Below are 26,695 nucleotides of genomic sequence, written 5' to 3' on the forward strand. Positions count from 1 at the left end.
CTATCAAAGCTCCAAAAACAGGACGGCAGCCGTGAATCCCCACATTACAGCTGTCTCTGGAAACCTCCCTGACCTTTGATCTGATCGGTCAGTGCTGAACAAACGCTCACGCCACATTTTACAGACCACTTCAGCTCAGTGGAAAAACCAGAAATAACATCTCTCGCCGGCTGAAGACCGTATGAAAAAGCCCTTCAGTAGTCAAACAATGCCTTTTGTGGGATTGCCCCGCCCCCCCCCACCAATTTTGGAGATACAATAAGCAACAACAACCGGTCATCATGTCATGTTGAACAAAAAATCATTTGTACCGAGTATTTTTCTTAACCTTTTCTAAGGCCCTGTCCCATTTCTTATCCTCACCCCTGCCCCTGGCTTTCAAGTGTCTCCTTGCCCCGTGGAGCTGAGTTATAAGGGGTAGAGGCTTCAGAACGGGACCCTCAGACAAAAAATGGGACCCATTAACCCGTGGGGGGGTAAATAACTTATTATTACCCACCACTAATTATTTGATGACATAAAGATGAATTCTGCCTTCTTATTCACCAGCTTCTTGCTCGAATTTCCCGTTCCACCGTAAACAGAGCTCCACTTACATCAGCGTCAGAATTGCTGGACTATTTAAGGTGGAACGGAAAATGAAGCTGGCTAGCTACTGAAACACGAGCGTACTATTAATTAACACAATTATTTAACAGAGGAGATTCTCACATTTGTGGGTTTCTTTGCTCGCCCATGCAGCCCCGACACTTGGCCCTACCCCTCTGTCTCAACAAGAATCGGGACACCCTGCCCCCAGACGTGCCCGAGGGCTGAGGGCTAAGTGGTAGGGCCGAGGGGTGAGATGGGATTGGGCCTAAACGGTTTGTGGTACGTTTTGTCCACTGCAACTTGTGTGCAGACCTCAGTAAAGTCATATCATGATTCATGTCATGTAGGCGTGAGCTTGTGTTGAAGTGTTGAAGTGTCATATTTTCATCCACGTGTGTTTTGGAGTCAGGCGCCTGGTGTTGTTCTCCGATCGAGTACGTTGAGGTGCTCAGCAGTGCTTTATGGGCGGGGGGTCAGGAAGTGGTCGTTTCTCTTGCTTTTTTCTGCCCCTTCACGACTGCTGCACCAGTTTGCAGTGGGGGGCATAGCCACAGTGTAGGTTTGCAAGTCCCGTGTGACTCCTGTACAGCTCTTTAGATCTTTTTCTAAGCCATAGGCATGAACGGCATGTAAACGTGTGTCCGGACAGCCCTTCTAACAACTGAACTCGGCTGTTATAACGTCTTGAAATCCCGAGCCTATTGCACAGAAACTATAGGATAGGATAGACGTTTATTATCCCACTGGGGGAAATTTGCATTGTAAGATATACTATAGAAATAAATAAATAAACAGGGCGTCTGTTAGTAGAAAAATATAAAAAAATAAAAATAGAATTAAGAAACTACAAATTTACAGTTCAGGGGACTTCACTGGTCCGGGGACTTCACTGGTCCGGGGACTTCACTGGTCCAGGGACTTCACTGCAAACTGGCTGAGAGTGTGGACCAATAGAATGGGCCAGTCTAGAGCAGCTACACATGAGGTCACCATGCCCAATGCCTAGCATGCACCAGGGGGGTATAAAGCCCCCCAGCATTGGGCTGTGGAGCAGGGGAACCGTGTTCTCTGGAGTGATGGAGCGCCATCCTGTACCTTTGGGATGAGATCCAGAACTGACAGTCCAACATCAGCACCTGACCTCACTAATGCTCTTGTGTTTGAATGAGGGCTGAACACTTTGGATAAACTGTGATTTAAATTCCAGGCCTGTTTTTTTGTCCATGAAGACCAGCGTATCAGTTTTTCTCTGTGTTGAGGCTTGAACACAGAACATTTCCAGCTGCTAATAACACTTTTGCTTTGTTTTTTGCTTTGTGCTTTGGTTGCCTGGTGTAACTCATAGTGCTCTGTGTTTTTTCCATTGAATATCTCAACAATAGACAGCATTGTTGGTAATGTGGGCCGTGCATCTCTGAAAACTGCACTTTATATATTGGGATTTTAGGATTAAAGACGATGCATTTTTCAGACACAGGCAAGATGAAATCAAATCCGTGCAGCAATGTTCCAACATCTAGTGTAAAGCCTTCCTGGAAGAGGCTGTTACTGCAGCAGAGGGGGACAATCTCCCTTTTAAAGCCCTGGGAAGTACTGGAGGTCTACAAACCTTTGGGCATGTAGTTTGTTTCTGCTGAGATGAAGCTGAAGCTGAAGCTCTGTGTGGCTCTTCCGTTGTTCCTGACGGCCGGTTATGGCTCAGTGGACTTTGCATCTGCACCTGGACTGATTTATTAGTGTTCTGTGATACCTGAACTGGGGATGGGTGATACATCAAATATGTATTATCAAGTGCAGTGAATTTTTATTTTATTTTGTTGTTGTTGTTGAATGTTTCCTTTACTTCTCTGCACCAAATCCACTGAGACAGTAGCCACGTTTACATGCAGCCTAGTAATCCGATAATAACCCGACTAATAGCTCAATCGATTGAGGCCATTCAGAATACAGTTTCTATCTGATCGAGGTGGGTAATCCTGTAAATAATCAGTTAAATAGAAGAATAATATCCGTGTAAACGTCTGTATCCAATTACATTCCCTATCGGAAAGTTTCAGTCCGTTCTGCATGTGCGTCGCGTCACAGTGAGAGTTTATACCGTTCAACACGGCGGAGCAGAAACTGGTCTGCAGAGGAGACGAAGTTCATGCTCTGATCTTTAAAAGACGGCGGTGGGACGGACGTCCAGCTTATGTGTCTCAGAGCACGACGTCTTCCTCTCGGCCTTCTTTAATAAGGACACGTGAAGGACGTTTTCCTGAGTCTGACGTCATTTTAAAGCAGTTAAAAACACAATCACTGCTCACTGCTGCTCATCTCACTCTGACTGGACCTCACGTGATGCTGGTTGTCATGGTAACGTCTACACTAAGGGGTTCTCTACGTTTGTGTGTAAATTTGATCAGATTACTTGTTGTGAGCATGTAAACAGAGATTTTCCACCAGATTGTTGAGTAGAGTGGGAATAAACACCTCAGTCTTAATCTGTAATCTGTATTGGAAAAAATCTTATATGCAGTCACAGCCATTGCTATTATGCTTGTCTTGTTATGAAACATTCAGTTGTTTAAAGTTCGGTACGTTCTCGCTAGCCACAGTCACAGTTTGGCACTCTTCCTCACGTTACCGGAGATCTTCCTCATCTCCTCTTCTGTAAACCTTGTATCTCCATTTTTTTGTCCGTTTTTCAGTTCTTGACATTTGAAGCCTGATTTGACCTGTTGTTCTTTACATTGTGTGTAAATTTGATGATGAATGGACCAAAAGAAACGGCCCAAAATGACTTTGAAAGACGTCCGGTTCCATTGACTTCCATTAAAAGTAAAGTAGGTTCTTTCCTTCTCCTGTAAAGTTGTTATGTTGGAGATACGAGGTTTTCTGACAGCAGTGATATTTTGATATATCAGTCATAAAGCCAGAAACAGACGTGGAGTACTGTTAGAACGCAGGGCTCTGATATCTGAGTTTTATAGCGCTTCTGTGCTGCTGCCCCGTCTCAGGAGTAAAAAAGCTGGCGCATATTAACTTTTCCTCTTTTAAATGTAAAGCATTTGTCTGCAGCAGTGTAATGATGGCTGAAGAACCAAGTGCCTGTCGGTGTCCCACAGCGCTAAACCGGCTGAGCTGGTTGAGGCCCCTGCAGACGTCACTGTGTTTTTGAGGGGAAAAGTTCACATTTGCATATCGCCTGTATCTTAGCTCCTTTTTTGTTTCTTCGTGTGAAACGCTCTGTTGAGCCCAACAGGCCCCCGACTGTGCTGGATGTTCTACAGCAGTGGCTGTTTCCTGATTTCCAAATCAGCCTCCGAATTTGCAACTCTGATGTTATTGCGTTTGACGTGCTCTCCACTTCTGCCAGCTTTGAGACAAGCTGGTTTGCATATCACACGTTCTGACTTCCAGAGAGAGTCATAAATAGATGTCTATGGAGGGAATTTGTGATTAAGATTAAGTGAACCTTATTAGTCCCACCAACGGGGAAATTTCACCTCCGCATTTAACCCGTCCGTGCAGTGAAACACCACATACACACTAGTGAGTACACACACACACTAGGGGGCAGTGAGCACACTTGCCCGGAGCGGTGGGCAGCACTATCCACGGCGCCCGGGGAGCAGTTGGGGGTCAGGTGTCTTGCTCAAGGACACCTCAGTCATGGACTGTCAGCTCTGGGTATCAAACTGGTGACCTTCCAGTCACAAGGCTGGTTCCCTGACCTTCAGCCCATGACCGCCCCCAATGACCTCCAGCCCATGATTGCCTAAAAGTCTCTAGATCTGAATCTCTTGATTCCACGCTTTGCATTGCGCTTGGTGATGTAAGGCTTGGATGCAGCTGCTCAGCCATGGAAACCCATTCCATGAAGCTCTCTACGCTGTTCTTGAGCTGATCTGAAGGCCACATGAAGTCTGGAGGTCTGTAGTGATAGGCCTGTCATTTTACGTGGCTGATCACTGGGGGAGCTCGGGATTTGTGCTTCGCCCCCGCCACACTCGTGGCCCTCTCCCCGGCATGGGGGGGACAAAAATGGAGATGTGAGGTTTTGTTCTGACAGCAACGATTTCTTCTGATGAAGTTTTTTGCTTTCAATGTAAATTAATGGAAAGAGTTTTGATTCTCAGCAGTTTTGGAGCGTTTCTATAGGTCCATTCCATAAAAATGGCTTAAATGAAACAGTGCCAAAATGTGTGTGTGTGTGTGTGTGTGTGTGTGTGTGTGTGTGTGTGTGTGTATACACGCGCACACACACACATTGTACGTTCTGACTGAATAGGTATAAATTGTTGTGTATGGAGAGGATCTGTGATTGTGTATACACACACACACACACACACACACACACACAGTAGACTTTTGGGTCTTTCTGACGTGTGCAGTGTACGGCATGCCAGCAGTTGCTATACAGAAACAGTAAAGAACTGCATCGGCTGTGCTATAATATACGATCTAGTCTAATAAACAAATGAAAAGTCTAGTTTTGACTCTACGGGTTGATTGAAAACTCTTGAGCAGGTTAATGTTGTGAACACAGTCGTCCCCTCGTCTTCATGCAGAGCTACGCCACCTGGTGAGAAAGCCAGCAGCGACCGCTCGTGGTAACACCCACACCGCCTCGCCTCTGGGCCGAAATGGGCGTCTGTCTTAAAGCTACAGTAACAAAAGCAGCCTGATTGTGTTGAATACGGCCCTTTTTACTACTTGGCGACGCTGGAGTATTTTTCCACAGCTGCGAACTTGGCTCGACCAGTCAGATCTTTCATATGATGAACTACCCATAATTCAGTGCTGTCGAGCTGGGGTCTGGCTTCTAACAGACTTGAGGAATGAACGAGTGGTCTGAGATCTCATCAGTGCTGAAGAGGACCAGAAAGAGACCCGAGTTTGCCTACATGTTGAGCATAACACGCTCTGAGGTCAGTTGTAGCTGGTTTCAGGTTCACGTATGAAGAACATTGCTGTGCGACGTTTGATGGAACGCTGTGTGTTTTAACCCCGAGTCGGTGGTGGAGGCTGCACGTAGATCTGGCTTCTCTTCTGCTGATGTTTGAGGTGCTCTGTTGCCTTTTAGGTGTTGAAAAACTGTCGTTTTCATTTGATGTGTGAACGACCACACGTTTAAATGCCAGAGACTATCTAGCGCTCTGCCCACCCACGCCTTCTCTCTGCTCGCACGGGCAGTGAGCTGCTTAAATGTCACCCATCTCACATATGCTGCTGGTACAGGTACAAGGCTGCTTACAGCACTGCTGAGGGAGAGCCCCTCTAAAGGGCCCGTATCACTGAAAAACCCTGGCATTGTGAACATTAAGCTGCAAAACCAGATTGTTCTGAATCCAGTTAATATGATGTCGTTGGAACCAGTGATATTTTATGAAGTGCTTCAGTCTTGACTGATATTTTTTGACTGAATGAGGCGGAGAGCAAGGCAGCCAATCAGAGCAGAGGTTATTTACATAATCATAATTACTTAAGGGCACAGTAACAGATAGTGGTGAAGTCTAAGGAATGAAGAGTGTTTGGAAAATGATGGATGTAAAAATCAGTTATGAAAAATGAAAGTGGTGAAATATGAAAGTCATTTGGTGTGAAATGCCCTGAACTAGAGAAACATATGGAGACCATTTTTGATCAACACAACCCCACTTCCAAAAAAGCCGGGACGCTGTAAAATGTCAATAAAAACAAACTGAAATGATGTGCAAATCATTTTAACCCTGTATTTAATTGGAAATGCTACAAAGGCAATCAGATGTTAAAACTGAGACATTTTGTTGTATTTTGAAAAATATCTGCTCATTTTGAGTTTGATGCCAGCAACATGCTCTAAAAAAGTCGGGACGGGGTTTGTTTACCGCTGTGTTTCATCTCTGTAAGTGGGAACTGAGGAGACGCTGCTGCAGCTCTGACAGTGAGATGTTTTCTGTCCTTGTTTGATTCAGGATTTCAGCTGCTGGTCAGTTTCAGGATCTCAATTGTCACATTTTTCATTCTATGATGCCCCATATGTTCTCAGTGGTGACCGGTCTGGACTGCAGGCAGGTCAGTTTAGCACCCGGACTCTTTTAATACGGAGCAGTGCTGCTGTAATACATGCAGAATGTGGTTTGACATCGTCCTGCTGAAATAATCAAGGCCTTCCCTGAAAAAGACGTCGTCTGGACGGCAGCAGATGTTGATAAAACATGTTTATATCATTCAGCTTTAATGGAGCCTTCACAGATGAGCAGGTCACCCAGGCCATGGGCACTAATGCCCCCCTAAACCATCATGAATACTGGCTTTAGAACTGAGCACTGATAACAGGCTGAGTGGTCTTCAGCTCGGAGGACACAGTGTCCATGACTTCCTAAAGAATTTTATATGTTGATTCGTCGGACCGCCGGACACTTTTCCACTTCCCCTCAGTCCATTTTAAATGAGCTCAGGCCCAGAGAAGGTGGCAGCGTTTCTGGATCCTGTTTATATTTGGGTTCTTCTTTGTGTTTTAGAGTTTAACAGCGTTTGTGGATGCAGTGATGAACTGTGTTCACAGTCAGTGGTTTTCAGAAGTGTTTCTGAGCCCATGCAGTGATTTCCACTACAGAATCATGTCTGTTTTTAATGCAGTGCTGCCTGAGGGCCCAAAGATCACGGCCAGCAGATACTGGTGTTCAGCCTCGTCCCTCACAGACAGAGATTTCTCCAGATTCTCTGAGTCTTTAATGATGTTCTGCACCGTAGACGATGGAAAGCAGCGGATGGTTGACAGAGCGGTGACCCCTCCTCATCTTTACCTCTGAATGACTCCACCTCTCTGAGATGCTCTTTTATGCCCAATCATGTTACTGACCTGTTGGCAGGTAACCTTCTTGTTTGTTTGTTTGTTTGTTTGTTTGTTTTTTAGCATTGCACAACTTTACCAGCCTTTTGTTGCCACCGTCACTCCTTTTTTGAAATGTGTCATTGGCATCAGATTCAAATTGGGGAAATTTCTGACTTTCAACGTCTGGTTTGTTGTCTTTGTACTATTGTCAAGTGAACATAGGGTTTAAATGATTTGCGCATCATTTGCATTTTGTTTTAATTTACGTTTTGCACAGCGTCCCCTCCTTTTGGCAAATGGGGTTGTAAATAAAATGACTAATTGTGTGTTGTTCACATCACAATCCCTGGTTTCTTTCACCACCAGTGGCTCGATGAGTCTCTCTTGAGAGGAGCATTTCACACCAAACCGCTCTGAACGTCTCTGTTTTAATCTAAACCACTGAAATCTGCAGAATTTTGTAAAAATGGGTGGGATTCCCCTTTAAGAGAGTCTTAAAGTTAATCTCTCCCTCTCTCCTCTGCGTCCTGCAGTCTGAGGGACACTCTCCTGTTCTCTGCTGGGAAGGCTTTTGGCAGGGACTCGCGGCCCTCCATCCATCTGCTCTCAGGAAACCGTAACAAAAAAAAGACTCGGAGAGGAAAGATTCCCTGTGCCAAAACTCTGGTACCAAATGCCATCCACACTCAGAGCTCCCCGCTGTGAGGCATTTGGGCCAGTTGGACACGCAGCCAATTCAACCTCAACCACCTTATGTGTAACAAAACCTCACGTGACGCACCAGGGCGGCTTTCTCTTTGACCAGAGCAGCCGATTTGCTGTAAGACTAGACGGAGCTGCTGCTGGTTTTTGCTGCTGATTAAAGTTAAGCAGGGCTTCTTTTCTGTCAGATACTGAAAATAAACCTGATGCACACTAAAGTGTGGTGGACGTTTCCCTAAACTGGATCCGGACTGTTCCCTGGGCTCAGAAGTGGGGACTGTCCAGAATCCTGTTGTTGCCAGTACTGTCGTCTTTGCAGGAACAAAAAACATACTTTACGTTTTTGCCACTTGTTGATCATTTATTGACAGAAAAAAGTGGAGTTGGAGCTTCAAATATAATATTCATCCCAAAGGGGTTCTATGGGGTTGAGGTCAGGACTCTGTGCAGGCCAGTCAAGTTCTTCCACACCAAACTGGCTCATCCACGTCTTTATGGACCTGCTTTGTGCACTGGTGTTCAGTCATGTTGGAGCAGGAAGGGGCCGTCCCCAAACTGTTCCCACACAGTTGGGAGTGTGAAATTGTCTAAATTCTCTTGGTGCTGAAGCTTTAAGAGTTCCTTTCACTGGAACTAATGGGCTGAGCCCAACTCCTGTGGCAGTCGTAGGCTGGAGGTTAGGGATCCAGCCTCATGACCGGAAGGTCGCTGGTTCGATCCCCAGAGCCGACAGCACATGACTGAGGTGTCCTTGAGCAAGACACCTAACCCCCAACTGCTCCCCTGGCGCTGTGGATTGGGCTGCCCACTGCTCCGGGCAAGTGTGCTCACTGCCCCCTAGTGCGTGCGTGTGTGTGTGTGTGTGTGTGTGTGTGTGTGTGTGTGTGTGTGTGTGTGTGTGTGCTCACTAGAGTGTATGTGGATGGGTTAAATGTGGAGGTGAAATTTCCCCGTTCTGGGACTAAGAAGTATCACTTAAAATTAAACACAACCTCACACCATGATCCCCCCTCCACCAAACTTTACTTTACAAACTTTACTTTACTTTACAAACTTTTCCACTGCATTCCACGCTTTGCATTGCGCTTGGTGATGTAAGGCTTGGACGCAGCTGCTCGGCCATGGAAACCCATTCCATGAAGCTCTCTACGCTGTTCTTGAGCTGATCTGAAGGCCACATGAAGTTTGGAGGTCTGTAGTGATGGACTCTGCAGAAAGTCGGTGACCTCTGCGCACTATGCCCCTCAGCATCCGCTGACCGCTCTGTCATTTTACGTGTCCGACCACTTCGTGGCTGAGCTGCTGTCGTTCCCAATCGCTTCCACTTTGTTATAATCCCACTGACAGTGGACTGTGGAATATTTAGTAGTGAGGAAATTTCACGACTGGACTTGCTGCACAGGTGGCGTCCGATCACGGTACCACGCTGGAATTCACTGAGCTCCTGAGAGCGACCCATTCTTTCACTAATGTCTGTAGAAGCAGTCTGCAGGCCGAGGGGCTCGGCTTTATACACCTGTGGCCACGGAAGAGACTGGAACACCTGAATTCAGTGATTTGGATGGGGGAGTGAAAACTTGTGTGTGTGTGTGTGTGTGTGTGTGTGTGTGTGTGTGTGTATATATATATATATAATTACAGTCTGTAACTGTAGAACTACAAAGTGCAGCTATACAGTAAGTGGAGCTGATAAGATGGACAGTGAGTGTAGAAACGAGGAGGTGGTAATAATGTCATGCCTGATTGGTGCACGTATATCATGTTTACAGGACAGGCCTGTTGGAGATCTCACGGCGGTTTTCCCACGCGCTGCGGAGCGTGCTGTAATTCACAGACTCTGTCGGGTCATGTTCATCATGTTCATCACCGAGTCGTCTTGAATGAACTGGTGGGTCTGGTGTTATTCAGAGGGCTCCAGAACTGATGCACCTTTTCCACTAAATGTCTGCTTTACACCGTCGCTCCCTTTCACCTGAATCTAGTTTTGTCATCTTCCACTTCTGTCAAACAGTGTCTGCTTTCAGGAAGTGTCCTGTTGCAGTTTCCTGACTGTGAGTGGTGGAAAGCCCAGTAAATCGAGTGATGAGGAAATGAATTTTATTTTTATTAACAGTTGTTGAAGGATAGGTGTGGAGCATGTATAAAGGGGATAACGTACTACAGATTATACAATAAATACCATATGAAGCCGAATATATAAAAATGGAAAGAAATGAACGATGATGACACTATGAGGGTCATAATAGTTAACGAACAGTTTGGCTCTACGTACGTTTGAATAAACCATCATGTGGACAAAGCCAACTTGTGTACTTACTGAGATCGGTCTGATTGATATGCAGTGTAAACGCAGATTCTCCAGACAGCTCTGTCTGCGGGCGGTTTCAAATAAAGCCGTCAGCTGCTGTGTCTGATCCACTCACACCAGCGCAACGCACACTAACACACCACCACCACCACGTCAGTGTTACTGCAGTGCTGAGAATGACCCACCACCCAAACAGTACCTGCTCTGTGAGGGTCCATGGGGGTCCTGAGCACTGAAGAACAGGGTAACAGAGTATCAGAGAAACAGATGGACTACAGTCTGTAACTGTAGAACTACAGAGTGCAGCTAGACGGTCAGTGGAGCTGATAAAGTGGACAGTGAGCGTAGAAACGAGGAGGTGGTCAGAACGTTACCACTGCTAATGATGAATGTAAATAATAAGCGTAGGTCATGAACTCTTGGCTACATCAGCACTTTAGACAAAGATTGAATTCATCAAAAAGGCTGAGGCTAAAATTGTCCTCCAAAAACACCCATAATCCTCTGTATTTGCTCCAAATCTCTCTGCTTGCGGCAGCGCTCCATTTTCCATGCTGCCTCATAAGGTCACTCGTTCACCTTTGAAATTTTAGCTGTTTTCCTTCAGTTCTCTTCGGTTCTTCTGTTCCACTGAGTCTTGAACCTGCTGTGATTGGCCCTTGAACCCATCACTCCACAAGACGTTTGGAAATGATGGACTTGGTTAGTGGGAGTTATCACGGAGTAAACGAACGCATGCTGTGCAGAAGTGACATACAAGGTTGGGTCTACAGATCGAGTCTTTATGTCGTTGTGATGTTTGCTCCATTTAAGTGAAATCACTGGCTGCCAGAATGTGCGGTAACTTTCTATGAATGTCACCTTTTGTAAGCATTTATTAACACATTTATAACATGTTATAATGCATTCATAAGGCATCATAAACATGGCTGTAGATATATATAAAAATGCATTACTGTACATTAATGTGCACCACCGTTAATGTGCACCACCGTTAATGTGCACCACCGTTAATGTGCACCACCGTTAATGTGCACCACCGTTAATGTGCACCACCATTAATGTTCAGCACTGTTAATGTGCACCACCGTTAATGTTCAGCACCGTTAATGTTCAGCACCGTTAATGTGCACCACCGTTAATGTGCACCACCGTTAATGTTCACCACCGTTAATGTGCAGCACTGTTAAGGTTCACCACCGTTAATGTTCAGCACCGTTAATGTTCAGCACCGTTAATGTTCAGCACCGTTAATGTTCACCACCGTTAATGTGCACCACCGTTAATGTGCACCACCGTTAATGTGCACCACCGTTAATGTTCACCACCGTTAATGTGCACCACCGTTAATGTTCAGCACCGTTAATGTTCAGCACCGTTAATGTTCAGCACCGTTAATGTTCACCACCGTTAATGTTCACCACCGTTAATGTTCAGCACCGTTAATGTTCAGCACCGTTAATGTTCACCACCGTTAATGTTCAGCACCGTTAATGTTCAGCACCGTTAATGTGCACCACCGTTAATGTGCACCACCGTTAATGTGCACCACCGTTAATGTTCACCACCGTTAATGTGCAGCACTGTTAAGGTTCACCACCGTTAATGTTCAGCACCGTTAATGTTCAGCACCGTTAATGTTCAGCACCGTTAATGTTCAGCACCGTTAATGTTCAGCACCGTTAATGTGCACCACCGTTAATGTGCACCACCGTTAATGTGCACCACCGTTAATGTGCACCACCGTTAATGTTCACCACCGTTAATGTTCACCACCGTTAATGTGCACCACCGTTAATGTTCAGCACCGTTAATGTTCAGCACCGTTAATGTGCACCACCGTTAATGTGCACCACCGTTAATGTTTACCACCGTTAATGTTCACCACCGTTAATGTTCACCACTGTTAATGTTCAGCACCGTTAATGTTCAGCACCGTTAATGTGCACCACCGTTAATGTGCACCACCGTTAATGTGCACCACCGTTAATGTGCACCACCGTTAATGTTCAGCACCGTTAATGTTCACCACCGTTAATGTTCACCACCGTTAATGTTCACCACCGTTAATGTGCAGCACCGTTAATGTGCACCACCGTTAATGTGCACCACCGTTAATGTTCACCACCGTTAATGTTTACCACCGTTAATGTTCACCACCGTTAATGTTCACCACCGTTAATGTTCAGCACCGTTAATGTTCAGCACCGTTAATGTTCAGCACTGTTAATGTTCACCACTGTTAATGTTCACCACTGTTAATGTTCACCACTGTTAATGTTCAGCACTGTTAATGTGCACCACCGTTAATGTGCACCACCGTTAATGTGCACCACCGTTAATGTTCACCACCGTTAATGTTCAGCACTGTTAATGTTCACCACCGTTAATGTTCACCACTGTTAATGTTCACCACCGTTAATGTTCACCACCGTTAATGTTCAGCACTGTTAATGTTCACCACCGTTAATGTTCACCACCGTTAATGTTCAGCACTGTTAATGTGCACCACCGTTAATGTTCACCACTGTTAATGTACAGTGGTCAGGACCCCCATGGACCCTCACAGAGCAGGTACTATTTGGGTGGTGGGTCATTCTCAGCACTGCAGTAACACTGATGTGGTGGTGGTGTGTTAGTGTGTGTTGTGCTGGTACGAGTGGATTAGACACAGCAGTGCTGCTGGAGATTTTAAACACTGTGTCCACTCACTGTCCACTCTACTACAGTGCTGAGAATGATTCACCACCCAAATAGTACCTGCTCTGTGAGGGTCCATGGGGGTCCTGACCACTGAAGAACAGGGTAACAGAGTATCAGAGAAACAGATGGACTACAGTCTGTAACTGTAGAACTACAGAGAGCAGCTATACGGTCAGTGGAGCTGATAAAGTGGACAGTGAGCGGAGAAACGAGGAGGTGGTCAGAAGGTTACGGCTGACCGGTGTATAATGTAGCCCTGTTTGCAAATGGGTGATTTGTGTAATTGTGACAGGTGTAATTTAAACCCTTCAAAGGTTCTTGTACATCTCAGTCATGAATGTTGCTGTAGGGAACCAAAAGTTCATAGACACTTTTTTGTACTGAGACCGTGCAGTTCAGAATGTTAGACTGTGGTTGAGATAATAGCTGCTGTTTATCTCTCTGTGCTCCACCACCGTCCCCTAGACCTGTCAGTAAGACAGAGAATGAGTTAAAAACCCTCCCCGTCCCCTTTGAGCTCCAGCTGTGCTCTCATCCTATGATTTATGTTCTGTGATGCAGAGTTCACACCACAGAGACGCGATGGCGATAAGGTAATTGCGGTGGGCCTGCAAGTTGCAAAGCACTTGGCGACCGTCTGAGAAGCGAGAGGGTGTAGAGCCTAAGGCAGCGCGCCGTCCTAACCACCGTCAGATGTGCAGACGTGTGAAGGGCCAAAACAAAAGCATTATTTAGTCTCGGGCTTCAGCTGCTCCAGAGGGAGCGTCTCACAAAGCAGCATTTCTCATGAGCTGGATGACTTAAACGTGCGGACTGTCCAATAAGAAGTGTCCCTTACCTCTCCACCTCCCCTCTTAGTGGACAGGCTTGACTTCTGGCTCTTAAGGTTTGAGGATAAACTAAGAAATGTGAAATAAATCCATCACGCATTGGATACTGTACGTGTGTGTGTGTGTGTGTGTGTAATGCTATACTTGGGAGGACCCCATGTCCAAACATTTTTGCTCAAATGAGGACATTTTGCTGATCCTTCAGCATGTGTTGTTTTCACCACAATTACTTATTTGCCTGAAAACTAAAAGCAGAAAAATTTCCTTTTGGACACTGAGGTTAGGGTTAGGTTTTTGGTTTAGGTGTAGTACCAGGTTTAGGTGTAATAATAGAAGCCTATGGACGTCCTCATATATATATATATATATATATATATATATATATATATATATATATCAACATGTTTGTTTGTTTGTTTGTTTGTTTGTTTGTGTGTGTGTTGTACTGGGCAAAGGTTTTAGAGACCTAATAGAATAAATATATTAAGTTTTTAGCATTTATGTACTCAGAAAAAACACTCAATATTATTTGAGTTTAAAGACTACAGTATGCAAATTATCTCTCCAACCAATCACAGTGCAGTTTGAGCACTTTTGTGGGTGATTCAATTCATCAAATCATTCAAGTAAGCCAACAAAAGTAAATTACTTTGTTCATAATAATGTATTTAATGCTGTAACTGAAATGAGTAACAGTATCATAACCAAAGGGATTTTGTACTCACTACTTAACAGAAAACGGTTGTTAAAATATAATGGGAACGTGAACCTGACATCAAAAAGACTTCACCTTTTTTCCCTTGTTCTTGTCTGTTGTCCCTGTTTAGCACGATTCATCACATAATGTGATTTACAGCGCAAAATTCTTTCTATCTTGAGATTTTCTGTTACTTACACACAAATAATGCTAATAAGTAGTGATTTTGTGTATTTGGTGGTTTAACAATTCCCAAGGTCCTCATTGCAGCTCAGTCTCATTCATAGTCATAATCAGTGCTTAGAATATTAATTTAAATTAAATTAATTATTAAATTAAAGGTATCCTCGAACAAATCTGTGTGGAACTTCTACTTTGTTTATTATTTGTTTTTTATTCTAATGATTATATGATGAGTTTAGAAAGAGATGCACTTATATTGCCAAATGTATTAATTAATTAATTAATTAATTCATTCATTCATTCATTCAATCGTTCATTCATTCAACAGTGCTATAAGGCAGTAGATCAGTGTGGTTAAAGTCACCATGATTTGGGAAGTCATGAGTGAGTCACCGGCTATGTTTACATGTAGCCTAATAATCCGACTAATAGCTCAATCGGAATAAAATACATCCATGTTAACACCCGAGTCGGAATAATCTCGTCCGATTGAGGCCATTCGGAATACAATTTTTGATTGATCGAGGTGGGTAATCCTGTAAACAATCAGTTAAATAGAAGAATAATATCCGTGTAAACTCCTGTATCCGATTACATTCCCTATCGGAAAGTTTAAGTCCGTTCTGCATGAGCGTCGCGTCACAGTGAGAGTTTATACCGTTCAACACGGCGGAGCAGAAACTGGTCTGCAGAGGAGACGAAGTTCATGCTCTGATCTTTAAAAGACGGCGGTGGGACGGACGTCCAGCTTATGCGTCTCAGAGCACGACGTCTTCCTCTCGGCCTTCTTTAATAAGGACGTGTGAAGGACGTTTTCCTGAGTCTGACGTCATTTTAAAGCAGTTAAAAACACAATCACTGCTCACTGCTGCTCATCTCACTCTGACCGGATTGTCTGGTTGTCATGGTAACGTCTACGCTAAGCGGTTCTCTACACGTGCGCCTCATTTTGGATCTGATTACTTGTAGTGTAAATGTAAACGGAGATTCTCCATCAGACTGTAATGATCTGTAATCGGATTGTGTTCAGTCGGATTGGCTAATATCTTTGTATGTAAACACAGCCAGTGTGAAAGGTGGGGGTGGTGAGAGGAACAGGTGAAACAGGTGAAATATTGGTATATATTGACGTAACCATCAGGAAAACCAAAAGGGTATTGGCGTAAGATAAATAATAGAGTCAAATATAAAATAATAAACAAAGCTAAGGCTAATGCGTGATGCATAGACAACGTGCATTGCGCAATATTGGTGTAAACAAATATGATGAATCATGATAAATAAGGACAAACACCAACAGGGTAAGATACCGTTTAATTTGACTTTATGGTTGACTTTAATCCATAATCATATTCTGATTCAACTTACTAGGGCTGCACGATACATGCAGTATATACTGAATTGTGATCTAGATGCGTGCTTAGATTACATAAATTACTTTTACCACAATAATTACTTCCGTTGGTTTACTTGAAAGCCTTAATTCAAAACACCCACCCAGATCATTTGCATATTTCAGCCGTCGGTGATATCAAAATATCCCAGTACAGAAAAGCGACGGACACCCTGCAGCTGTGTGAGGGGAGTGAGAAGGGGAAGGCGGTGCGGAGCTGCCAGGCCGTGTTTGTGTGGCGGTTGTTTTGGGTGAAGGTGGAATGCGGCCCTGATTGGCCGGCTCTGGCTCGAGGGCGCAGCGCTGTTTGCCCCGCAGGGCCTTCGCTCTTCGTGAAGAGCCAAACGCCGCTTTCTCTCAGCGGCCCTGTGTACACAGATACCTGCGGCCGAGCGTGGAGCGCCATAAAGGTGATCCGGCTCCTGCTCTGTGGTTGAGCGCAGGGGCGTAATATGTTGTCGTTTCCACAGTGGAAAGGCTCCATGTTTGGGCTGAGAGCACACGCAGCCTTGACCCACTTCCACCCCGAGTCTCTGAGAGATGGGGAGTGTGACCCGGGTACTTTTGGGTCGGTTCTGAAGATGAACTGTGGTGGTGTAGGGTGAGGCTCTGTTTAGCCAGGGCCTGTATAGACATGCTGGACCATTTGTGTTCTCCTTGTAGAGTGTAGAGTCTGTGGTGGTGGTGGTGGTGGTGGTGGTGGTGGTACACACTAACTGTCTTTTAACTGCTGTCGGTACAAAACCTCGTATCTCCATTTCTGTCGTTTTTCAGTTTTTGCCATAGTTTGAAAATGTGCATAATTTTAATGATGAACGGACCAAAAGAAACGACCCAGAATTACTTGAAAAGACGTCTGGTTCCATTGACGTATATTCAAAGAAAGAGAGAGCACCGTTAAAGTCGAGGTCAGGTTTCCATGCGTACAGAAACACGGAGCCGTGAATGCGGGTCTTGGGCTGCTTTTCCTGCTGACAGACTGAGGACTCGCTTAATCGATAGTCGCAGCACCTTTAACCCATTCCCAGTAACCCATTTCAGTATAGCAGGTTATATGGTAACACCTCACTGACTGCCGTACCTGCTTAAACTGGAGGAAAGGAACAAACGTTTGTTCTTTGACAGCAGCTGACTTGCTACGGTTTGGTTGATTTTGCTGTTCACCACCTGTAAAAGGGTCGTTCTCCAGAAACGTCCATCTGTATAGGAGTCACTGGTGTTACTGACCGTCTCTGGTGTTACACATAATAAAGGAAACACCAGAGACGTTTTTAATGATCAAAGCATTTTACAGAACATCAAACCACACGCTGTCCATCAGGGAACGTCCACTAAAACATGGAATTCAATCCATTTCTGTTCCTATTTTTCACAGTGACCTCAGAATAAAGTCGGTCACACAAGTGACGTCAGCTAGAAGCTTCATATGAGATCATGAGCTGAATGAGAAGATCTCTGAGAACTGAGAGACACAGTGGACTCACCATGAGCTTTTCTCCATAGATCCTTAGACAACAGGTCAAAGGAGGTCGAGTGACGTCATGGCGTGACTGAAATTTCAAAATAAGAGACTTTCTGTTACGCAGTAACACCAGTGACTCGACTCCTGGGGAACCTTTATTCTATATTTTATATTTATTTGGTGTTTGTTATCAGATATTTGATCTTCATGTAGAGACTATTGCAGTTGAAATTGCAGTTAAAACGTTTTTTTTTTTTTTTCTCCTACTTCTTCAAAATATGGCCTCAGCCTTCACACATGACTGTGGGGACCAGCTCTTCGGTGGTGCCTGGAGTTCTAGATGATTGATTTAAAAACCAGTTGCTGAATTGAGGCTGAAGAAGGCGTAATTGATAAAATAACTAATTGCTTTATTTTAAAATCTCTAATTGTAGCTCTAACGTTTTTTTAGTGTAATATATCTGTAAACACCAGAGACACGTGTCTGTAGAGTGAGCCAGATTGCTTTTTGTTAAAATGATCAAATGGTTCGAACGTGACCGTAGTAGCCTGAAGTAGCCTGAAGGCTGCTGTTACTATAGCAACGACGTGTCTGGCCTGGTTCAGGACGTGGACTAACTTGGACTAGCATGGATTAGGTTCATACATTAAAAGAAAGCAGATTATGAGACGAATGTAATTCCTTTGTGCAGCTTTTTGTCCTGTACTGAATGGCGAGAAGATGAGGAACCGGTCCGGTTCCGTCTGTTTTTGTCCTGTAAGCTAACTGAGCTCTCAGATACGGGTCACCGCTTGTGCCGAGATGCCGTGAACTAGGGTGTTTAAAAACTGTTAATTAAAAAACGCAAAAAATGATCAAATTGCCGTCTCTAGTACTGAACATATGGAAATGACCAGCTTTCTCCTTTGGTTTAGTGCAGTTTGTCAGAGCGGGTTCACGTCCTGCTCTCGTCCTTATTTGGGCGTTTTGTGATGCCATCCATCACCATCAGGTGCCTCGTGACGTGAAGATAGCGACTGCACCTGTTGGATTAACAATTAACCGCACTGTAGTAGCAACGGCGCAACTTGGAGCCTATAAAAGGTTAAAATAGTGTCGTGTGTTCTTTACTGTAGTGCTCTAGATTGCAGTTTAGCAGATGTGTCGACTCACTCCTCTCTCTCTCTCTCTCTCTCTCTCTCTCTCTCTCTCTCTCTCTCTCTCTCTCTCTCTCTCTCTCTCTCTCTCTCTCTCTCTGTCTCTCTCTCTCTCTCTCCCTCTCTCTCTCTCCCTCTCTCTGTCTCTCTCTCTCTCTCTCTCTCTCTGTCTCTCTCTCTCTCTCTCCCTCTCTCTCTCTCCCTCTCTCTGTCTCTCTCTCTCTCTCTCTCTCTCTCTCTCTCTCTCTCTCTCTCTCTCTCCCTCTCTCCCTCTCTCTCTCCCTCTCTCTCTCCCTCTCTCTCTCTCTCTCTCTCTCCCTCTCCGTGTGGCAGTTGAAAGGTCGAAGGCCCAGCAGGTGCGGAGCGCAGGCTCAATCAGACGGACTTCTTCTCTGGGTGCGATCACCGGGCCCTACCTGACCGGCCAGTGGCCGCGTGACCCCCACGTGCACTACCCCTCGTGTATGAAAGACCAGTCCACGCAGGTAAGCGCACCGCACAGCCTGCCTGTAAACGCCGAGCTTATCTGCAGGCGCGTAATCTTCGTACCGTATCTCAAAGGCCTGTCTTTTCATGTCTGTTTGCCAACGTTGGGCAACCAGTGATTGACACTCACCTACATTCTCCTTTCTGGGATTTGTTTGCTGTGCGTGTCCTACTTAGACGCAGCGTTTGAGGATATTCCTAAGCAGCCTGTCCATGGATGCAGAGATGGCTCTGTTTTCTTTTCTGATACCTTCAGTATGAGCCAGTACTGATCAGACATGTCTTTCTTTAGAAACTATCCAGCTTTAAAATATGCATTTTTATTGATGACTGTTTGAAAGTAATCTAGGATGCTGAAGCTTCTCAAAGCCCACAGCAAGAACTACACAGCTGACGTTATGCAGTGTGACTGAGTGCTGTTTCAGGATTGGATGACTACCTTTTGTGCCCCTCCGATACCACATCTGGCATTTTTGCCGATATCTACCAGGTACTGAAACTCTAGCAGGGAAAACATCGATATCTGTGAATAACAAACATTGTTTTATATTAAAAAGCCTTTGAAATCCTTATTTGAACTGGGCAAGATAAGAAACAAGGGCGTCAGCTTGGGTCCTGACATTAAGTGATGCTTTTTTAATCCCACAAACGGGGAAATTCCACCTCCGCCTTTAACCCACCCGTGCAGTGAAACACCACACACACACTAGGGGGCAGTGAGCACACTTGCCCGGAGCGGTGGGCAGCCCTATCCACGGCGCCCGGGGAGCAGTTGGGGGTCAGGTGTTTTGCTCAAGGACACCTCAGTCATGTGCTGTCGGTGCTGGGGATTGAACCTGCAACCTTCCGGTCAATCCGGACAGGACCAATTACCTAACCTCCAGCCCACGACTGCCCCATACATACACCAATCATTACAACCACCTCCTCGTTTCTACGCTCACTGTCCACTTTATCAGCTCCACTGACCGTATAGCTGCACTCTGTAGTTCTACAGTTACAGACTGTAGTCCATCTGTTTCTCTGATACTCTGTTACCCTGTTCTTCAGTGGTCAGGACCCCCATGGACCCTCACAGAGCAGGTACTGTTTGGGTGGTGGATCATTCTCATTGACCGGTTTAGTTACTGTTAATGGCTGAGTACTTCAACCACAGCTAATAGTTACAGCTGATAATTTAATAGTGTATTTTTAGTCTTAGTCTTTAGAGCATTTCTATTCTTTTCAACTCCTCTCAGATGGAGCATAGTGGACACCACCACAGCCCGGCACACAGAAGGTTAGGAGTTTGATTCCTTGTCCAGCAAAAGCTTGAAAACGTATATCCAAATGTGACTGAGCTCCTCGCTCTTCTGCAAGTGTCTCTCTCTTCTCTTTGTACAAGTCAGTCAGTGGTGAATACAAACCATCTGGATGCAGCCTATCAGAGTGAAGCAGTCAGAGAGGGGGCGGGGTTTATGCTGTTTATGCAGCCACGTTCAAATGACAGGGATTTTTTCTGTAATGCTGGCAAAGTTGGCAAAGAGAACCTTTATCTGTGTGAACCAAAGTCGTCTGTACCGGCCGTTTTTGAAGCACCTATTTTTGCTATATCCACCTTTTCAGACACACACACACATTTTCTGAGCTGCTTGTCCTTCTGGGTCACAGGGGAGCTGGAGCCTATCCCAGCGGTCACTGGGCGAAAGGAAGGAAACACCCCTGGACAGGTCATTAGTCCATCACAGGGCTCCGCCATATCGCATAAAACCGAGTCCTGAATTTTGTGTGTTGTGTAAGAAATCCCTTAAAATAAGTCACTGGGAAAAGCTCTTAGTTTTACGGTCACTTCCCTTTTTACGCTGTTGGAAATGAAGGTTCTGTGCAGGTACGTTTTTTGTTTATTAAGGTATAAACAGTGTAGATGTTCCCTCAAAGCTCCAGCAGTGGTTCTAAGGTCTGATTGTGGAGCTTAAATCAGTTCCTCCAGGTGAAAAGTTGGTATTTGTTCCTTTTCATAACCGAACGTTTTAAAACAGAGCAGTAGAGTAAAAGCCTGGAGGCGAGGCGAGGCAGGGTGTGTGGAGTCAGTCCAGCTTAGAACACATCATCTCAGTGGATTATGGTTCCGTTCTGTTCCCTGACTGAAGGCGCTGAGACGGACCCTTGAGGGAACTGCCCCAGTAATAAGAGTGCCTGTCTGATAAGTAATGTAAAATATTAACGTTAAATGATCTAAATGTTTACAGTAGTTGTCAAATATGGTTTTTCTCTGTCACAGCTTTGTAAACCAAAAGTTAGATATGAATTACAGTATGGATGTTTTAAAATGCGGATTTTTCTAAATGATCTGTGATTCATATCAGCCCCAGCAAGGTATTATCAGTTATTGTTATCAGCCCAGAAATTCAATATCGGTGCACTCCTAGTTCTAACTAGGAGACACAGTATCTAGTGTCTGCACAGACAGTGTGGCAGTCCTGTGTCTGTAGTGGTTAGTCCAGATGCCCTACATTGTGCCGATATCCTGAACTTGAGCCACTGACATCCTGCATTCATCAAAGTACACAAAGAGAGACTCAATATGACGCCATGTGATCCAGCCGTGTTCATTCTGCCATAACACTCCAGCTCACAGAGAGCGAATCAATAGGGTGTGACTGAGAATGTAGGTTGCTGGCTTTATGCACTCAGATGCATTCAGAGGCCACTTTCCACCCGTTGTCCATTTTATCAGGCCCACCTACCGTATGGGTGAACTCTGTAGTCAATCCGTCTATGTCTCTGTATATTTACCCTGTTCATCAGTGCTGAGGACCCTCACAGAGCAGCTGTTTGGGTGGTGGGTCATTCTCAGCACTGCAGTAACACTGACATGGTGGTGGTGTGTTAGTGTGTGTTGCGCTGGTCTGAGTGGATCAGACACAGCAGTGCTGCTGGTCCTGTGGGCAGCGTCCTGTGACCACTGATGAAGGACTAGAGGATGACCAACACAAACTGTGCAGCAGCAGATGAGCTGTCGTCTCTGACTTTACACCTACAAGGTGGACCGACAAGGTAGGAGGGAAAGTGAGTGGACACAGTGTTTAAAAAGCACAACACACACTAACACACCACCACCACGTCAGCGTTACTGCAGTGCTGAGAATGACCCACCACCCAAACAGTACCTGCTCTGTGAGGGTCCATGGGGGTCCATTGATGAACGGAGTAAAGGGGAATTATGTAAGTGGGCTACAGTCAGTAATTGTGGAGCTTATGTGGTACATGGACCTGATCAAATGGAAACAAAAATCAGATAAAAGATTTATTATTATTCAAGATGATTTCCATACCAAACCTTTAAAGATTAATAGGAATGTTTCCTCACATATCAGAAATACACTGTATGTTCCTTGTAGCAAACAGTCTAAGCTGAAAGCTGTTGTGTTCAGCCAGTCTGAGACAGACTTCAACCATTTCAGTAACTCACTGCATATTGTCTTCCACAAATCTGGTCAAGTAAAGAATAAGGGCTGTCCTTCCACCACTGGCCAGCTGTACAACGCAAGCTAGAGGATTCTAGAGAAATCTGCACTTCAATGGCTAATTGTAGTGCAAAATGAACATGTAAAAATTTCCTCCAGGTGTGGTTGATCAGCCAAGGCATGTTTGGTGACTTCCAAGTCTTACCTAAATATCACAATCAGCAGTCGTACCTAAATATGCCACATTAGTACCTAGTACCAGACCTGCTGAACTAGGAGTAGTACCTAAATGTGTCACACAATCTGAAGTAGTACCTAAATATACCACATTAGTACCTAGTACCAGACTTGCTGAACTAGGAGTAGTACCTAAATGTGTCACACAATCTGAAGTAGTACCTAAATATACCACATTAGTACCTAGTACCAGACCTGCTGAACTAGGAGTAGTACCTAAATGTGTCACACAATCTGAAGTAGTACCTAAATATACCACATTAGTACCTAGTACCAGACTTGCTGAACTAGGAGTAGTACCTAAATGTGTCACACAATCTGAAGTAGTACCTAAATATACCACATTAGTACCTAGTACCAGACCTGCTGAACTAGGAGTAGTACCTAAATGTGTCACACAATCTGAAGTAGTACCTAAATATACCACATTAGTACCTAGTACCAGACCTGCTGAACTAGGAGTAGTACCTAAATGTGTCACACAATCTGGAGTAGTACCTAAATATACCACATCACTACCTAGTACCAGGCCTGCTGAACTAGGAGTAGTACCTAAATGTGTCACACAATCTGAAGTAGTACCTAAATATACCACATTAGTACCTAGTACCAGACCTGCTGAACTAGGAGTAGTACCTAAATGTGTCACACAATCTGAAGTAGTACCTAAATATACCACATTAGTACCTAGTACCAGACCTGCTGAACTAGGAGTAGTACCTAAATATGGCACACAATCAGGAGTAGTACCTAAATATACCACATTAGTACCTAGTACCAGGCCTGCTGAACTAGGACTAGTATGTCTCACAATCTGGAGTAGTACCTAAATATACCACATCACTACCTAGTACCAGGCCTGCTGAACTAGGAGTAGTACCTAAATGTGTCACACAATCTGAAGTAGTACCTAAATATGCCACATTAGTACCTAGTACCAGACCTGCTGAACTAGGAGTAGTACCTAAATTTGTCACACAATCTGAAGTAGTACCTAAATATGCCACATTACTACCTAGTACCAGACCTGCTGAACTAGGAGTAGTACCTAAATGTGTCACACAATCTGAAGTAGTACCTAAATATACCCCATCACTACCAGGTACCAGGCCTGCTGAACTAGGACTAGTATGTCTCACAATCAGGAGTAGTACCTAAATATACCACATCACTACCTAGTACCAGGCCTGCTGAACTAGGACTAGTATGTCTCACAATCAGGAGTAGTACCTAAATATGTCTCACAATCAGGAGTAGTACCTAAATATGTCTCACAATCAAGAGTAGTACCTAAATATGGCACACAATCAGGAGTAGTACCTAAATATGGCACACAATCAGGAGTAGTACCTAAATATACCACATTAGTACCTAGTACCAGGCCTGCTGAACTAGGACTAGTATGTCTCACAATCAGGAGTAGTACCTAAATATGGCACACAATCTGGAGTAGTACCTAAATATGCCACATTAGTACCTAGTACCAGACCTGCTGAACTAGGACTAGTATGTCTCACAATCAGGAGTAGTACCTAAATATACCACATCACTACCTAGTACCAGACCTGCTGAACTAGGACTAGTATGTCTCACAATCAGGAGTAGTACCTAAATATACCACATCACTACCTAGTACCAGGCCTGCTGAACTAGGACTAGTATGTCTCACAATCAGGAGTAGTACCTAAATATACCACATTAGTACCTAGTACCAGGCCTGCTGAACTAGGACTAGTATGTCTCACAATCAGGAGTAGTACCTAAATATGGCACACAATCTGGAGTAGTACCTAAATATACCACATTAGTACCTAGTACCAGACCTGCTGAACTAGGACTAGTATGTCTCACAATCAGGAGTAGTACCTAAATATACCACATCACTACCTAGTACCAGACCTGCTGAACTAGGACTAGTATGTCTCACAATCAGGAGTAGTACCTAAATATACCACATCACTACCTAGTACCAGGCCTGCTGAACTAGGACTAGTATGTCTCACAATCAGGAGTAGTACCTAAATATACCACATCACTACCTAGTACCAGGCCTGCTGAACTAGGACTAGTATGTCTCACAATCTGGAGTAGTACCTAAATATACCACATTAGTACCTAGTACCAGACCTGCTGAACTAGGACTAGTATGCCTCACAATCAGGAGTAGTACCTAAATATACCACATCACTACCTAGTACCAGACCTGCTGAACTAGGACTAGTATGTCTCACAATCAGGAGTAGTACCTAAATATACCACATCACTACCTAGTACCAGGCCTGCTGAACTAGGACTAGTATGTCTCACAATCTGGAGTAGTACCTAAATATACCACATTAGTACCTAGTACCAGACCTGCTGAACTAGGACTAGTATGCCTCACAATCAGGAGTAGTACCTAAATATACCACATCACTACCTAGTACCAGGCCTGCTGAACTAGGACTAGTATGTCTCACAATCTGGAGTAGTACCTAAATATACCACATTAGTACCTAGTACCAGACCTGCTGAACTAGGACTAGTATGTCTCACAATCTGGAGTAGTACCTAAATATACCACATCACTACCTAGTACCAGACCTGCTGAACTAGGACTAGTATGTCTCACAATCTGGAGTAGTACCTAAATATGTCAAAGAATCAGGAGTCGTACCTAAATATACCACATTAGTACCTAGTACCAGGCCTGCTGAACTAGGAGTAGTACCTAAATGTGTCACACAATCTGAAGTAGTACCTAAATATACCACATTAGTACCTAGTCCCAGGCTTGCTGAACTAGGAGTAGTACCTAAATATACCATGTAAACAGAAGTAGTACCAAAATAGGTCACAGAATCAGGAGTAGTACCAACATATGTCATCAAATCTGGAGTTGTACCTAAATATACCACATTACTACCTAGTACCAGGCCGGCTGAGCTAGGAGTACTACCTTAATATGACACAGAATCTGGAGTAGTACCATCATGTGTGAAAAATCGGGAGTATTGCCTAAATATGCAGCATTAGTATCATGCCTGCTGAACTAAGATTGAGACCAAAATATGTCATGAGTAATATCTAAATATCTCAATATGCCATCATTTTGCTTCACAACCATCATAAAACATCGTCTGAGGCATCAGGCAGTGTATTCATGATACTTTTATTGGAATAACTTAAACAAAGATTTAAACTTTCCCCGTCTTTCTAAATGACTTTGTTTACATATTAACCATCAAATTATGCAGAAATTTTTCCTTAACGGAAAGGAACGTGTGAAACGGCTGTTTTGCGTTGGCCTTAAAGGGTTAAGTGACTAAATCTATGCAGGTCAGATGTGGGCAGGTGCTGACTTTACTGAGAAGGTGGTTCACCCCCACCTGCCTCCAGGTGTGTCCCTGGTTACAGATCAGCACACTCCCACAATTCCACTCAGCACCTGTTGCCTCTGTCAGGGTGAGGTTTAGCACCTGCAGGAGTGCGCCGTTTTCTCGAGGCATTGACCTCTTTGCCCTCGGCACACATTCACCAGACGCTGCCTGCTGGCCTCACAAAGCCCTGATTGTGGCTCTCGGTACGTTTGCTCCTGTTCCGCGGACTCTGGGTGTCGGATGAACCGGTCTGTTTGGAAAGCGGCTCGGCCGCTGGGATTCTTTATTCTTTATTTCCTCTCCGTCTCGTGTTGCGTGCCATCTGACGGCTGTTGTGGATCTTTCCCGGTCCAGCCCGA

At 44.6% G+C, this 26,695-nt stretch overlaps 1 protein-coding gene across 2 annotated transcripts in view; it reads left to right on the forward strand.

The window, feature by feature from the left end:
• The window catches only part of glcci1a (glucocorticoid induced 1a), a 71,042-nt gene that overhangs the window by 14,654 nt on the left and 29,693 nt on the right, over positions 1-26,695 (forward strand). For both annotated transcript variants that reach the window (XM_037535438.1, XM_037535437.1), the window contains exon 2: positions 19,142-19,293. In XM_037535438.1, coding sequence (XP_037391335.1) covers positions 19,142-19,293 — 152 coding nt within the window. The remainder of the gene's footprint in view (positions 1-19,141; positions 19,294-26,695) is intronic.

This window comes from Pygocentrus nattereri, chromosome 27 (genome assembly GCF_015220715.1).
Source record: "Pygocentrus nattereri isolate fPygNat1 chromosome 27, fPygNat1.pri, whole genome shotgun sequence".
NCBI classification, from domain to species: domain Eukaryota; kingdom Metazoa; phylum Chordata; class Actinopteri; order Characiformes; family Serrasalmidae; genus Pygocentrus; species Pygocentrus nattereri.